The sequence below is a fragment of the Falco naumanni genome, chromosome 3 (assembly GCF_017639655.2).
Source record: "Falco naumanni isolate bFalNau1 chromosome 3, bFalNau1.pat, whole genome shotgun sequence".
Taxonomy (NCBI): domain Eukaryota; kingdom Metazoa; phylum Chordata; class Aves; order Falconiformes; family Falconidae; genus Falco; species Falco naumanni.
Window position 1 is genome coordinate 38,092,056 of NC_054056.1, and position 16,600 is coordinate 38,108,655.

At 38.1% G+C, this 16,600-nt stretch overlaps 1 protein-coding gene across 9 annotated transcripts in view; it reads left to right on the forward strand.

Moving 5' to 3' along the window:
- CTNND2 (catenin delta 2) overlaps positions 1-16,600 on the forward strand; it is a 680,248-nt gene that overhangs the window by 577,218 nt on the left and 86,430 nt on the right. For all 9 annotated transcript variants that reach the window (XM_040587098.1, XM_040587100.1, XM_040587099.1 and 6 more), the window contains 3 exons: positions 248-365; positions 4,281-4,466; positions 14,805-14,978. In XM_040587098.1, coding sequence (XP_040443032.1) covers positions 248-365; positions 4,281-4,466; positions 14,805-14,978 — 478 coding nt within the window. The remainder of the gene's footprint in view (positions 1-247; positions 366-4,280; positions 4,467-14,804; positions 14,979-16,600) is intronic.

The following is a 16,600-nucleotide window of genomic DNA, read 5'->3' on the forward strand; positions in this document are numbered from 1 at the left end:
GTAGGCTGAGAGTCTCCCAGCTCCGGCGGGCACATGCTGCTTGGCCTCTCAGCCCCTTCCCGCGGAGGACCTGATGACTTCCATTTGTTCCACTCTGTGTTACATTTCCTGAGCTCACTCACAGCTGTCTTCGTTATTCACAGCTCTGAACTGATGAAAGGAGAAAAGAAAACAGTTGTTTTATCTGTATGTTAATTGCGAGAAGGTTTCTGGAGGGGAGGTGGTGACTCTTGCTGTTGCCTTGCAGGAATGTCAGCTCTGCTGGAGAGGAGGCCCGCAGAAGAATGAGGGAGTGTGATGGCCTGACAGACGCATTGCTGTACGTGATCCAGTCTGCTCTGGGGAGCAGTGAAATTGATAGTAAGGTTTGTGTTTTTGTCTTTTCAGGATCAAGAAATCCAGGTATTCAGGGTGCATCAGGACTGTAAAGTGACAGGAGTTTTTAAAAAATGTGTTGTGAGGGATGCCTTAGCAAAACATAATTCAGCCCATCTCTTCCTTTTTCTTTTCCTTCTGTTGAGCTGTGTATTTTTGTGCATTAAGTATTGGATTTGTGTTGGCCTATGTAGTCTGCACAGGTAAGCGTGTCATCCTCTCATTTGAATTACTAAAGGAGAAAATATGATACTGGTTTAAGAAGAGCAAATATGTCATATTCTGTGTCAAGTTCCTTACCTTGCTCTGCCAGATTTACCTTAAAATTGATTGTCAGTACCCAGTATGAGACCGAGCTCATAACAGTGAGGTAGGCTTACAAGGCAAACAGACAAACAAGCAAAAATTCTGGGCGATTAATCGGCAGGTTTGCAATACAACCAACAGTGTTTGCTCATTGAAAAGGATCAATGAATACTTTCAATAATAACTGTTTTAAGGTGCACTTCTTTCTCAGCTTCACTCCTCTAAAGTACTAGGATATGAACATGCTTCTGCAAAGGTGAAAGGCACTGCCTAATTAAAAAGACGTCCCGCATTTACAAATTGAAGGTTTGTAATACTTCACCGTATACCAAAGAAGAATAAGGCTATTTCAAATACCTTTTGCTTTCAGTATATGGGGCTAAATTAATTAGTTTCTGCTCTAGGGCAACCTTGGTCCATTTGCAAACCCCTAAGAATCACAGGAGAACAACCTTTTACGTCAAGTTTTAAAGCCCCCTGGGTTTATATTTCCAGATGATCCCTCACAGGTGGTTGTCTGTGGTTTTATAGATTGGAGAGGGATAATCTCCAGAACTCTCCGGTCGTTAGCCTGAACCAAATATGTGAAATTTGCCTATGAATTCAGGAGAGGAGAGAGGAATTATGAGAGGTTTGTAGCATGGGGTGCTGAGCTAGCAGCATGTTTTGCCTTTTTAAAGGAGAAAAAAAAAAAAAAAAAAAGGGCAAAATGCCCAGCAAAGCTCACAACCCATTAGTCTATGATCAGTTTTTCATTAATAGAAGTTCAGCAGAGTGATGATTGGAGGAGGCCTGCCCACACACTAAACACCACACTTGCAGCATTTTTAGCTTCATTAGCTTTGGAAGAGCTGAACAGGGGACTGTTTAAAAGCTCTCTGATTCAGCTTGCCTACCAGAAAGGAGAAGTTGGGCCTCTTTGGAGCAGACCAGGAGATGGATAGAGGAGGATGAGGAAGGTAGTCAGTTTATAGCCAATCTGACAGCTCAGCTGCTGCTTTTTCAGCAGTTTCTTTGTAGATGATCCAACTTGTTTCAGGATTGTTTTACTGTTGAAAAGGCTAAATAAGGAGCATAGTTATGATCCCTGTTTTGCCTATTCTTTTAATGTAGACTCTTCTGTTTATACTCTAATTTGTAGCTGATATGAGTTGGAAAAATGCAGGCTAAGTCATAAATGAAGGAAAAACTGAAGAAATGAGAAGAAATCTTCTTTGTACCTTAATAGTCTTAAGCTCCTGTCTAACAGATTTCTAACTGTATGACAAAGCAGTTGTGCAGCTAAATACAAAACACCATGGTGTAGCCTCTTGCCTTGCATCTTTACCTGAAAGTAGAGTATAATTTTAATAACATTTAATATTTAAATAACTAAATCATTTCTTAATCTAGTTTCAAAAAATAGTGCTATGATAACAAAAAATTGATTTTCTTTTTTAATGTTACAAGTGTTGTTTTCCAAATGCCATGACAGTTTCCCTATTAGATAATTTTGTAATAATGCTAGTGACTAAAAACTGAAATACTGAAAAACATGTCCCTGCTTTTGCAGACTCGGAAAGACGATGGGGACCTGCAGAGTTGTTAGTAGTCATTTTGTGTTGGTGAAGTTGAGTGCATAAATCTTAGCAGCATTACAAGCATTTTAACAGCAATGTTTCTTATAAATGTGTGATAAAAAGCTATGCTAATTCAAGTTAAAATGTTAAAAATGAGTGACTTAAACATAGTTACCTGATGAAATTTCTCTTCACAGTTTTAATTTGATCTATTAAAGTAGAAAGGCTAGTGAAGTCATATTTAGTTCTCTTACGATGAAACTGAAAAAGAATTGAGGAATAGAAGGACCCCTGAAGTTCAAAGGTACAAGTCAGGAAGGAGTGAAGTCTATCCAGATGCATGACTAGAGCCAGCTTTCTTGGCTTGTGAGACTTCACCTTAGTGAAGAAGGTGTCAGTTGCATTTGAGCCTTGGAAGTTTGCTTAACAGTTTTTAGTGTGAAGTAACGTCCTCACAGTGGGCTCTGCTTAGCTGTTTTCAACATGAGACTTTCAAGTCCGAAAACAATTATATGTAAAAAGGGGAGTTAAAATGTAAAACCCCAATCCACAAACGCAAGCTTCAATTTCAGCTTGCTATGGCTGTGCAGAAGTAACTATTAGTGAGACTGAATAGAATTCACATATGGAAATGTTAAAGAAAAGTAAAATAGGAGACAAACTTCTTAAAAAATTGATGGCCACTATGAAGTCTGTAAAGCTTTCAGATATGAAAGGTGCACTAAGGACACTTTCTGCACACCCATATATATTATTGTACATGTGTTTATGTAATTAGCTGGAGATGTCAAATTAGTACAAGTGTATTGTGAAATTTCATCTATGTTAAAAGATAAATAAATATTCCTGTGTAGATGAGTCTGAGTTCGATATCATCTCTGAAACTTAATGTCATCGCAAAAACTGTGTGCCAACTGCATACCTGGCGTAAACTCATGTGGCATATGAAAGTAAATGAAGCCCCATCTGTTTGCCTCACTGGTGAATATGTCAGAGTAAGACAGAGCCGAAAGCCTCACAGTCATTCCATTCTGGGTTAATGGAGCAGCAGAGCTGGGATGTGGTGACTATCACTTTTTATCTCCATGGAGCATTAGGAACAGTTGAAATAAATACAGATAGATACAGACTGGCTTTTTTAACTGTGCTTTCCCTGCCTCCAGAAGATTAAGCTCATATCCTTCTTATTAGGGACAGTCAAACCAAATTGAACCAGCTAAATGAGTAGGCTTCAAGTAAGTCTAAACTGAACTTCTTTTAGACTTGCAGAAATTATGTTGAATTACCAGTGAATTTTCCTCCACTGGGTCTCACTCCATTTCTGGATTCCTTCCAGCATCTTCTACAGAAGGCACAACCTATTTAGGGGAACAGATGAAAGGGAAAGGCTGCCCACAAGGTATCTGCAGCCTGGCTAGAAGCAGTAAAAGCAGCAAGACTCTTAAGATTTCTAGTCTTACTTCTGGGACTTGAGAAACATCATCTGTTCATGGTACAAATACTTGGGAAATGGAACTTGGATCCCATTTTTTCTGGTAATTTACATAGACCTTATGCCAGAAAAAGCTTATTTCTGGTTTAAAAAAGAAAATATAAATCAGACCCGGAACCTATTGCCATTTTCTGTTTGTAGCATTTTCTATTCACTGAGGTGGGAGGTCGCTGACATTCTCTGTGTGTTCATGTTCTCTTGATCACTTTTTACCACAGCTTCCGTTTTACATGGGGCTCCAGGATTAAATTAAAAATTACAATAAAAAAACACCCAGAAAAATACTGTCCAGACTACTGATTTCTTTCCATAACAATTTCTAAATCTCTTAAGCTACAATTACTTGGGGAGTACTCAGAAATGAGCAGATAAGAACTGTGCTGAGAAAATGTATGTGCTGAGAAAATGTATGTGCAAAGATCAATGATATTTTTTCTGCTTTGTATACAGACTGAGCAAGGGAAGAATTTAACTTTTTTTCTGGGTTTTTTGGGGTTTTTTTTGTTGGTTTGTTTTTTTGTTTTTTTTTTTTTTGTCATGCTTTTCAGACCGTTGAAAACTGTGTGTGCATTCTGAGGAACCTCTCGTACAGGCTAGCTGCAGAAACATCTCAGGGACAGCAGATGGGAACAGATGAACTTGATGGATTACTCTGTGGTGATGCCAATGGAAAAGACGCAGAGAGTTCAGGGTGCTGGGGGAAGAAGAAGAAGAAAAAGAAATCACAAGATCAGGTAATGAAAGTTACTTGCAGCTGCATTGCAAATAGTTGAAGTGCCCATCATTTAAAATATTAATAATTAATGCAATGTATTAGAAATAAAGTGCATGATGCATAATACACAACAGTTGCCTTTGTTAATTAGCTGAGAACTTAAAACTGAATATAGCTCTGGAGTAACAAAAGTTGCACATCCTGTGGTGCACCAGGAAACTAGTCATGGGTACACTGTGAACGCCATAAAAACTGTAAAATGCTCAGGCTATTAAATGAAGCCATTTGTAATGAAAAGTGTAGGTCAACATTCAGATGTAATCCTGCGTGTAGTTTACACTGTACTCCCACACAGCCACGTGTGTGTAGAGAGGCCTTGCTGGAAGCAATCATCAGACCTATATTTGTATACTTACTTTTTCAAAGTTAGTCTTGTTCTCTGGCTCTGCATGGTAAGAGAAAACCATACAGGTCTGAATCAAGCAATATGAGTGAATTTTTAAAAAAGCATGCATGTTTTGATATATTTAACATCATTACCAAGTAAAGATTGAGAAGTACAATTCTTAATTTTTACAAGAAGTACCAAAAAAAAAGTTTCCTCAAGTTATTTGAGGTGCTACAGGTTTTTGTTTAAGTGGGTTGACTTTCAAAATGTATTTATCTCCTTGTTTTCCCATTAACAACTTAAAATTTCTGGAACGCTGATAATGATATTATGGGAAAGATGATGTTGTATCAGTACATATGCTAAATAGCAATGAGAATGGCTACTGATTCATGAACTTGTTCAAATGACCTGTGCTGGCTGCAGGTAGTTCTCCAGCTCTTTCTAGACTTGGCTTTTCTTTTGCCATTTATTTCTGTTTTGGATTGCTCAAAGAAAATATGCATTTAAGTAAGCAATTAGATGCACAGGGTATTTGAGTAAATTATGTAAACCACTATTGAAAGTATTCCTGAGTTCATAAAGGTAAGTTGTATTGATGTGGAAAAGTTATAGGAATATTAACAAGCTAACGTTCCGGTGCTGAAAAACACAGCGCTCATGACTAGTAAGATTTTCATTTCACATACTCTTCTAGTTAAACACTAGTCATCAGATAACTTGAATTTATTATGGCCTCTTGTTTGGTTTCCTTTATTAGGCTACAGTGAGATAAAAAGTGCCAAAGCAAACTGATTTTACCCCAAAAAGCAGTCATCATCCCTGTTCCTGAATTAACAGTTCCCACACATTGCACTTGCAGTTACTGGAAGTGCAGGAACAAAAATAGCATGTCTGGATATGAATGGGTCATACTGCAACTAACCTTTCCCTTCTGGTGCTCTGTTTACCAACACATGCATGCACACACACTATATAAAAGTCTTTTTTAACTCCTCCCTTTATATGCCTTCTGTGATTTCTGGATCTCAGGTTCATACTTTTAACTCTGTACCACTGAGTGTTTCAAAGTTCCTGTTAGACTTCTTTGTACTTTTTAAAGGTTCGCTATAAAAGATTTTTCTCTTCCTCCAGGCCAAAGGACTAATCTCTTTTGGCTGATTTCCTTTACAATATACTTGTTTCTGCCTGCTCTAGATAGCCTTTTGTCTGATTCTGTGAGCGTTCATTATCAGCATGCAGCATGAAAAGTCTTTTCAGATCCACTTGTGTTTGTTTAATGGAAGATTTTAATGTAATTTTTAAAATACAAAGAGAAGTAAAACTATGCACATATTTTCAGGTTTATGTTCAGTGGGCTGTTCTGTGGCAAAGGAATAAATTTACTCTTTCCAGAACTAATTTTGTGGTGCACTGGACCATTTTGCCTTATAAACGTTAGAAATATATTTTTTCTAATTACTGTTTTCTTCTTTCATCTCATTTCCTTTAAATCTGGACAGCCTTCCCCATCTTGCCATATACCAGTTCTCACCTGTGGCTATTATTCAGTTGAGCAGTTTAAGGGAGCCTTGTGAGCCTTCTGCAGACTATGCTAATCTCACCCCATGATCCTTGACTATGGTTGAACATACTTAACATTGTAAAATATGTTACCAGGTTAACTAGAGTGCTACTAAAAAATGCATCTGAGATCTGTCATCAAGATCACCATGCTGGAAACAGGTCTCCTAAGTTACCCTCATAAATGGAAAAGAAAACCAGAATATTTTTCATGTAACTGTGCCTTTTTATTAATAGCGTAGAGCTTGATCCCTGGCTCAAACTGGGGTAAAGATAAAGGTAATTTTTTGTCGAGTTATTTTGCAAAAATGACTATGCAAGTATTTTCAGTTGGCTTTCTGGAAACCACCCAGTCCAATTATGTAAAATGAAAAAAATAACACTTATTCCTTCTTTGACTTTGTCATTGTCCTGTTTTTCAGGACCCCAGTAGATTCGCATCTCTGAAAAGCAGGAGTAACTGGGAACCCAGATGATTTTCTTCTTCTAGACTGTGTTGCAGTCCAGAACGCTCAGGTTACTGTTCCTGTGGGCATCAAGAAAAATCTAAATTCTTTTGTGGTTTGTTGAGATTGGTTTTTTCCAGGCAAGAATCTCTAACAAGAGGATCACCTTGTGTTCCTCAAGTTAAGAGCTGACCCAGCTAAACTATGCTCATCAACACTTTCTACAGAACACTTTCACATGTCGTTTCACTATACGTTGTCTCCCTATGTACTGACTGCTGCCCTATTGCACATATACATATTCTTTTACAGTAATCCCATTGTTTTTCTGCAAGAATTTTAAATTTTTCCAAGTAATGCCTTTCTTTCATAATCTCTTTTCAATTGTAATGCTTAAGCTGTTACCTGCTGCTTGTTCTGCCCCTCAGAACAGATCTTGTGCTCTCTTCAGGATGCTATTTTTAAAGTGCTCATTCCTTTATGTGCCTCAGCAGCAAAGCTTTTATGCTTTGAAATATCTCGTAATATAGATGTAAATAACAAGGGCATACCTATGCAGTCTTCAAAAGATGCAGTGATGTACAGCATCTAAAACACTGAAAGCGCTGCACACCATGGATTTGGAACCTGTGGAAGGAAACCTCAAAGAAATGGAAGAAGAGAAAGAAACAGGAGTATTCAGTTACCCAGATGCCCATGAAGAGGGCATTAAGCTTCAGGCTACTTTTAACAGATCGTTCACGCTAGACCATACAAACCTAGTTTTCTGTCAGAAAACTTCTTCACAAATGTAAAAACAAATATTTCTTTGGGCTCATTATTACTGTCACTTACAGATACACAAAGTGGAGTTCAGCCCAGTATTAAAACTCCAGTCATTAACCTGTGTGATTCCTTTAATATTTGGAGAGTTATGCCTTGCCGGTCATGTGAAGCACAGGGCACAGACACATCCCTGGAGCTGCAACTCCTCACTACGGGGGAGTAATTCCCACTTCTGCAGCCTGCTGGTTTTATGTACCCAGGAAATATGTGTTGAGGGCATAGGTATTGTTCTTCTTTTGACAGTGCATGGGGTTCTCATATAATAAAATGGACTGTTTCAGTCTTCCTCAGAAGATAAGGTTTACCAAACAGTGTCAGGGAAAAAAACATTCAGATTTTAGTGAATGCAGTTATGAAATTTTCCTTTTACAATATACTTCTTCAGTCCTTTACTCAGTTTCTCAGGTATGTATTTTCTTGAACTCCTTCTGAAGTGACCACTGTGGGCATTTATGGGGTTGTCTTTAATCTTTAAATAGAAGTTTTCTACTTATCTAAAAGCTAATTACAGTAGCAAAACTACTGTAATTGGACAGGTAATACCAGATGTAGCATTTTAGATGGTGGATGTTGATGAAGTTGCAGTTTTGTATTTAAAAAAGAAAATCCCATACGGAGCTAAGGGAGTTTTTTTTCTTAAACTGTAAAACAGGAGAAACCTTCTATATCATTAAAGTCACTTTCTCATTGGTTTTCTCTGTAAAGAAAGTAGTAATTATTTTCATTGGTTGATGATTTAGGAAACAATTATCCCTATTTCTGTACATTATATTTCAGTTGTAGTTACACATATGTTACTTGAGGAGGAGAAGAGACCTGAGTGGTAATATAAAATGTGGTTTCCTTTGAAAGGCCTTTTAAGAACCAATTGGAATATATTTTTTCATTAATGACGTCAGTTGTCTATACCAATAGCAATTTCTCTACATCTTGAAGTCAAATAGGAGACATTTCTCTGTTCAGGTCATAGTTAAGTCTAATGACATTTTTCAAATTACTTTACTTAAAGAGTTCCCTTAGGATCACAGGAAACAAGTGTTCTTATAAAGGTGGTTGGTGTTAAAAGAACCCATGGTCATTCTTCTCTTCGGCGGTTTACCAGAGCTCAGACAGGTTCCTGAGGTGTATGCTTTGTCATGCAAGTGTAATGCTGGAAGAGACTCAAAACTTCCAAAGATGTGCAATAAAAGCTAGGTATAGCATTGGTATTACCTATGGAAAAACAGAAAACAAAACTTCTATGAAGGCCTCGAGAAAAGTGAGACTCGCCTGACGATTTCTGAGACCCCAAGGGCTGTAATTCCCTGCTGTCACCATTGTTATATCCTCTCTGCTGCTTACCTGTGATCTGCTGCTTACCTGTGATCAGCTGCTACTGAGCCCTCACCCCACAAAGCCCTCCAGCTGGTGAGGCCTTTGTCTCCAACTAGGACATTGTTAACATTGACCTCTCTGCTTGTATCATGCCACTCTTCAGATGGAAACTATTTTTTTCCATTGCTGAAAATTTTATCCCTGATGTTGGCATGCTCACTGCTGCCAACAGATTTATTCTTTGAGCTGTACAAGAAACAAAGCTTATGACAAAAAGCAGTTAGAGTAAATAAGGTGTATGGTCCAATTTCAGTGAAAGAATCAGGGAGTTGTCATTAATCCTTATTTTATTTCTTGCTATGCAGCCTGTTATATACACATGGCAATATTTAGTTTATTTTCCTTTCTTCACTGAGAAGAAATGAGCTGACTTTTTGGCTTTGCAGTCCTCGTGAGTTCCCCATCTGCGATCATTCCTGTCAACCCAGAATCTAGCCCAAAATCTGATTTTTGGTTGGAAGTGACACTTTTGAAATGAGCCTGACCTTTTCTTTCACTTTCTGTCAGGACCCTTCAGGTATAACAGCAACGTTTCAAGTTACATATCATTATGAATTGACTGGCACACCTCTTTAGCATGCTTGCTAAATGGGCTGCAAATTTTTCTATCCAGGTAAAATAGCAGGTTTAAGGCAGTAATATTTCAAAAAGAATAAAAAATTAATCTGTCAGATATGCTTTTTCATGTGGCAAGACCACTATTTTATCAGTACCGAGTGATACCAAATTAATAAGCACAGAAACAGAGAAATTGAGGTTGCTCCTCATTTAGCTAATAATCCTAACTGAGATTAGGGATGAAAGGCTGTGTTGCCAGTACATTTGGCACAGGAAGGATATTACTTCCACTTGTTGCTTTCTTGTCTTGCACAGTATCATGTATAACCAAGTTGTTTTCAAAGTCAAAAGTACAGGGTTATTAAATATGATTTGTATTTGTTGATTTGTGGAATGTAGTGCAAAGCCCATTAGCTTCAGTTTCCTGTGGCGTAGGAGAGGAGTGTAGAGAAGCAGATATAGTTAGATGCCAAGGACCCTTGCCCTGGATTGAATTAATCCTGTTTTATTTGGGAGAGGTGTGGTTTTAAGTGAAGGCAAAATGCATAAATAAAATGAAATTATTTTTCTTAACTAAGTATAATAATAGTAAAAATTTGCATAAAGCCATTGATAAGTATTTTCAGAATGTAATATATAATCTGAAGTATAATTTAGGTTCATAACTCAGATTAATAATAAAGATTCAAAACCTTGGAACATTCTGAAAGCATTCCAAACATATTTCCCCAAATGGTAAACGTTGTTGCAACAAACGGGAGGTTACTGTTACTTATGCAATAAACTATATCCAGTAATTGCCCAGTTTTGTTGGGACTCCATGGTGCTGGACCACAGCAGCTCTGCCCTCTCCCACCCTACTCCTCTAGTCGCTGTGTCAGTAGACACCTTCATTATATTCACCAGCTTTCTTTAGGTCTGGATGTCTAAACTGAAATTTGACTTGATGTAAACAGTGGCATTCCTGCCTCCAATGTATCAGCTGCATGTATTCCCATCACCCCTTAAAGCAAGCTCTGTGATTTTGATGGGTTTTTTTTTGTTGTTGTTGCTTAATGTTAGATTTCTGCTCTTGACAACATTGCCAATGCACCTCTTGCACAAAGGCTTCCAAAAGAGGTTGTTGGACTGACATGCCTAGGGACAGCTGCCATAGACTGCCACAGCCACTAAGATATGCAGGCTGAGAAATCGTTGTCCTCTTAAGGGTCTGTTAGTTTAAAAGTCTTCGGCATTTCAAAAGTGCTTTTGGTGATCCCTGTTTAGTTGCTGATACAAATTTTGTCAGTGCTGCTGTAAAGAGCATCGCTACAGCATTATCAGACTACCTCAAATGTCTAGGGTCATTGGAGAGAGATCAAGAAGGTTTTAGTCATTGCTGGGTTTTGTTTGAGTTTTTTCCTGATTTTTCTTTTTTTATGGTAGTGGTATTTTACACATCCTAGAGAAAGGGAAGTACTCGTATTTAATAAATAAAAACAAAACACTGTTGTTTTGTTACCACAGGAAAGCCCATTGTCATATGATACTCCTTATAACAAACCCCACCAACCTGAGGTTGTTAGTACAAAAACTAAAATACCTCTTACTGAGTTGAAGCTTTCCCTGCTATTCAGTACAGTCACACTGTAAGAAGTGAAGAAATGAGAAAGAAGGCAGTAGATATCTGTTGTGTGGCACAGGGGAGCATCTTGATGGGTGGCATTTTTCTCCTCTGAGTTCCTTAGTAATGTGAGAACTTTGGAAACTTTGTAAGAGTATTCTTACTCTCAAAAGTCTGTTGTTCTTAAGGATCTTTATATTTGGCTTTTTATTCTTCTTGACTTTCATCCCTGTTTTTGCACCAGTTGCAGGAAATGAGAGATTTGTATCTCACCCACATAACAGTTTGTCAGCTTCAACCATAATATATGTGGGTAATTTCAGCTGAAGGAGGCAAGCCTGGAAGGAGTATTTGTTTGCGACTTTTTTATCCTCCTTAGCATAAGCTAGGAAGAGTAATTGCATGGAGTCATCCTCTTTTTCAGAGGCTCCTACTACCTCCACAGCCTATCTCAAATAGACCTTACGGATCATTTTCCATGGTCTGCAACAACACAGTAATCTTTCCAGTAATTCACTGGGTAGAGTTGTTTAGCATGCTGCCTTGGTTCATTGATATTGAGCAATGTGAACTGCAAAGCAGCTTCTGTCATGCCTCAGCCACCATTTGAGAAAATGGACATATTGTTTGGGGGAAAGTACTTTTTTTGCTCAGGTAATTGATGTTTATATTTATGAAATATAAAATCAGTAGGTGAAGATCAGCTCCTTTGCAATAGCATCTTTTCTGACCTGTATCAATCCTGCGTGCCCTGCAGCAGTTGGACTGTACAGCTGCAGGCATTGGTTTCAACTATGCAGAAGACGCCAGAAGCCATTAAGTCCTTCAGTGAAGGGTTAGCTGAGGTCAGGCATGCAGGACCAGAGAGGAACTGAAACAAGGAGTATGTGACAGAGCATGGTTGCTTGCGCCCTCTACCTCCTAGAAACTGGCTACAGTTCTGTCACTATTGCACAACACTGAAGAGGCTACCATAGGGACAGCACGTATGTTACGTATAGTTGGTGGTGACAGTCTCCCTGTGCATGCTGCTCAGGTGCTCTGGACACACACACCACGTCTGAAGAATAGTGCAGGTCATTATCCAATGTCACTGGATTTATTGTGCCTTCACTGCATATGCGTTTGCGGTACCAAAGACTTCCATCACGCTTACAAGGACCCTGAGGCATCGCTGTGTCTTGAGAAAAAGGTCTTCCTGCAGAGTTGGTGATAAATTAATGCAGTTGTGCTAAAAGTGAGTTGCAAGAATGGCAGGGAAAGGCAGTAATTTGTCTCACAATTTTAAAAAATGTTTTCTCCTTACTGGACAGAAAGGCAAAACCACATTAAATATTAATTTATCTGCAAGTGTCATTTGTAGTGCTTTATATGTACCAGCACAGCATGAACATATATATGGCTCTATTTGTATCAGCTGATTTTCAGTAGTCCTTGGGCTTCGAAGAGTGTTAGATACTGAAATTTAAAAAAAAAAAAAAAAAAAAAAAAAAGTTATATGACAGAAAGTGTATTGGGTAGATCTGATACATTTGATACATTATGTGTACTTTATCCCTGAAATAATACAGTGAATACCTTGTGCAGACACTACGCAGTTGCATAATGCATCCATAATTCATGCAAACTGGAACAAGATGAGTGAAGACCTGAATTTATACCCTTGGACATCACAGGTTGTTCATTAACTAAGATACAGAGCCTAAATCTGGTGTGAGGTTAGGTTTGACCTGTCAGATGTGTTTCTGATTTGTTTTCCAAAAAATTCCAAAAGCACAAATGGTTGGATTCCAAGAGTTAAAATAAGAAGCAGGTGTTAATGTATTTTTTATGAGCTGACAAGAAGGCATTTCTGACAAGGATGGTGATTTATATGGAGAAAAAAGGAGAACTGAGTCACATATAGTGACATCAACCTATTGGTTTAAAGGCAGAAATGTATTAAAACATTCAAAGGCACAGCCCTGTAATGGTGTCATGTAAAGAGTTTGTTTCTCCAGAAGGCAATTTTCCTGTAGTTTCTTAACCACCACTGGGTATTGCTGTGCCAGTTCTTTTAAACTATGGTAACTTTTGTCCAATGCAGTAAATTTCACATCCGAGCAGCTTTCTGGTTTTCAGTAACTGTTCATGTGTATTAAATGGTCCCACTATCGTTCCACTTTGGTGTTTGTTCTGCTTTTATTTACAAAAAAATGTTGGTTTGAGTTCTCAATGGTAGTAATCTAGCAAAACCTAAAGTTCTGTTAGTTGTTATTAGATAAGACTTGACTGATTGTCCCTTAAACTGCATGTAAATTTTTAGAGTTAGCTTAAATAAAATTATGATTGACATTTCCTGAAAAGGTCTTTTCCAGTGCAGGTATTGTTGTGTTTGACTCATAACTAATTGAATTAACTGTTGGAGATCTAAACAAGGAGTTAATTTGACTTGCACTATCTTTTTATTTCTAGTAGATGTTTAATGTTTTGATACATATTTTTTATCTATATAATCACAGTAAGCTCTAACCCAAGGCGTTAAAAGTTTTACTTTGTACCGTATCATGCAGTCGGGACATGTCAGAGGTGTTAGAAAAGAGATTTTCTTAAAAAGCCAGGGCTTCTTCCTAACAGTGGTATGAAGGCTATGAATTTTCTAAATCCCTTTATCTGTACAAAGCAAACCAAAATACACATTACATACATAGATAGAAATCACATTTAAAATGTCATTAAAAGTGCATTCCGCATGTCACTTTTGTTTAAATAAGAAAAAAAAATGTCCTGGAATTTTCTTCTTTTAATATGTTTCATGCTTGAGTGTGAGCATTGTGCATGCCACTGGAGAGGTGGATCCCTATTTTCCTGGCATAAAGTTTCTCTTTCTGGTAAAAATGGTTTTGTGCAATAACCGGCTTGTTGTCCAGGTTTTAATATTGCCCATTTTGGATATCAGACTATGGTTATTTTCATGGCAAAACTCTTTACGTGATGAGAGCAAGAGTCTGTTTTGTGACAGGTGTTTCTACCAACTACATCAGAGTCTCAGACCGTACAGCTGGCTGGTGTATGGCCGAGGCCTCCAGCACTCTCATGGTGAGAAGCCAGAAACTGTGCAGTTGAGGAAGACTTGTCACACTTGGGCCTTTCAGGGGCTGGAGGGCTCATGGCATTGAATGATTTAGTTTTCCACAACAGTGTTTCATGTTGTTCATTTTTCCCTTATGAGAAGAGAGAGAATGCAGAGAACTGAGTAGGATGTGAAAAAGGAAAATCTCTTCTTCCCGTGCAAGTTCTAGATTTGCCTCTTTAAGATACGTTCACATCACTGGGCTTCTGTTCCCACCCAAAAAAATAGATGCAGTGAAAAGTGTTTTTATGTCAACTTGCTAAAACCCTGTGATATCTGCCAGTGCTCTAGCTCTTTTATAAGGAGTGTTGAGTAGGAAATTTGGTTTCTCTATGAAGAATCACATGATAAGCTAAAATTGAGAATGGCTGCTTGTGGGCAGATGCCTTCACATACACACACACACATAGATGTTACAGCTTCAGCTGAGGCAATTCTTAAGTATTTCACTGTTCCTTGCTAACAATCTGATTTGTTCTTTCCAACAGTGGGATGGCGTAGGACCTCTCCCAGACTGTGCAGAACCACCCAAAGGAATCCAGATGCTGTGGCACCCTTCAATAGTCAAACCCTACCTCACACTTCTTTCTGAGTGCTCAAATCCAGACACGCTGGAGGGGGCAGCAGGGGCACTGCAGAACTTGGCTGCTGGGAGTTGGAAGGTAGGAGTATTAACCTGATACGTCTTCCTCTTTCAGTTCAGAACCCCCCCTACAGATGACAGTAAATTGGTGATATAAATGTATCTGAATGCTCCTGGTAGCGGAATAACCTTCTGTTTTCACAGAATTATTGGCAGACAAATTGAAGGTGGTATTTTAAGTCCACTGAATTGATACAGATAGTGATATCGTAGCAAATGTCAGCATACAACAGAGAAAATCACATTGGTCAAGTCAAGTATGAAAAATTGCCAGTGAAAACCAATATCCAAATGAGGAGAAGCAGCTTCTTTGTGAATCTGGGTGACAGAGCCATGAAAAATGAGCCAAGAATACCACCGGTGACAATCAAATGAAACTATATTGTTTTGTCACTGCAGAAACTGGTTGGCATTCTGTCTTTTAAGAGTGCCAGGCAAGAGTAGAGCAAAATATAAATGATGTGATACCAACACCAGTAATCTTGCCATCTACTTTTTTTTTTTTTTTTAAATAAGGCATTATTAAAATAAGACAATGATATGATTAAATGTGTACAATGAGCAAGGAAATGCTCAATCAAGGCACCGTATTCCAGCTAATCCTGCTTTTCAATTATATACAAAAGATCTATTTTTCTCTCTTGTATCATTTGCAGTGAACTGAGGAAAAAATTAAGAACTCATGTATTAGATTTTGAAAATATTCCTATATTTAGAACAAATCAGTAAAATCCAAGATAACAGTTGAGCCTGGTATACTTGTTAGGGCAATTCCTTCTTTGCTTTCCTGATGTTAAACTAGTTTGATGGGGTGAAAGTACTAACTCTCTAACCCTATTGTATAAATATAATGCATTGATTTTAAGTTAACTTTCAGTGGGAATTCTTCTCATTTACTATGAAAACACGCACGTATGGCAAAATGCAGTTACCAAAGTTATGTCTCAGAAGGTATCCTGTTTGCTTTGAAGCAGCTGGGCATTGGTTTATGATATGTAAATACCAATTTAATTAGACATTAATTTTGAAATGTTAGCCCTGATGCTAATAAATTTGGTATTTTCCCCTGTAAAGTTTTAGTGGAAGTTGAGTTGGCACATTCAGTAGATCTTCAGAGACACATGGGGTTTTTTCAACACTGTGTTCCTCCAGACTTACTAGCCTTTGACTGTTACGCTCAGAGTGACATATGAAATGAGTAACCAAGTATCTGTCCAGTGATTTTTTTTTCCTACAAAGTGCTATTTATACGCTGTGCTTGAAAATCATTATACTTCTTCTGTTCTTGTATCGCGGACCACATCAGATTGTGTAATCCTGGCACAGAAACATGATAAATGTATTTTGTGCCTCTGGGAATGGGTGTAGCCCTAGTCCAAATGAGAAAACAATGTGCGCATATTTGCCAGGACCAATAGAGTGCTAAAATCCGAGTGATGCCCCTTCTCCCATTTCTAATAAAGCTGTATACCTGTCATTTTTTAGTTGGCAGAAGTATACAGGGAGGGGCAGGAAGGCTCCGCAGAGCTCTTTGGCAAGTGCCACATTAGAAAAACTGATTGGAACTTTAATACTTTCTGTGCTGATACCACGGGAAAAGCTCAGTTGTTCTTGTGTTCCTCTATTTTTCTAAAGATTCAC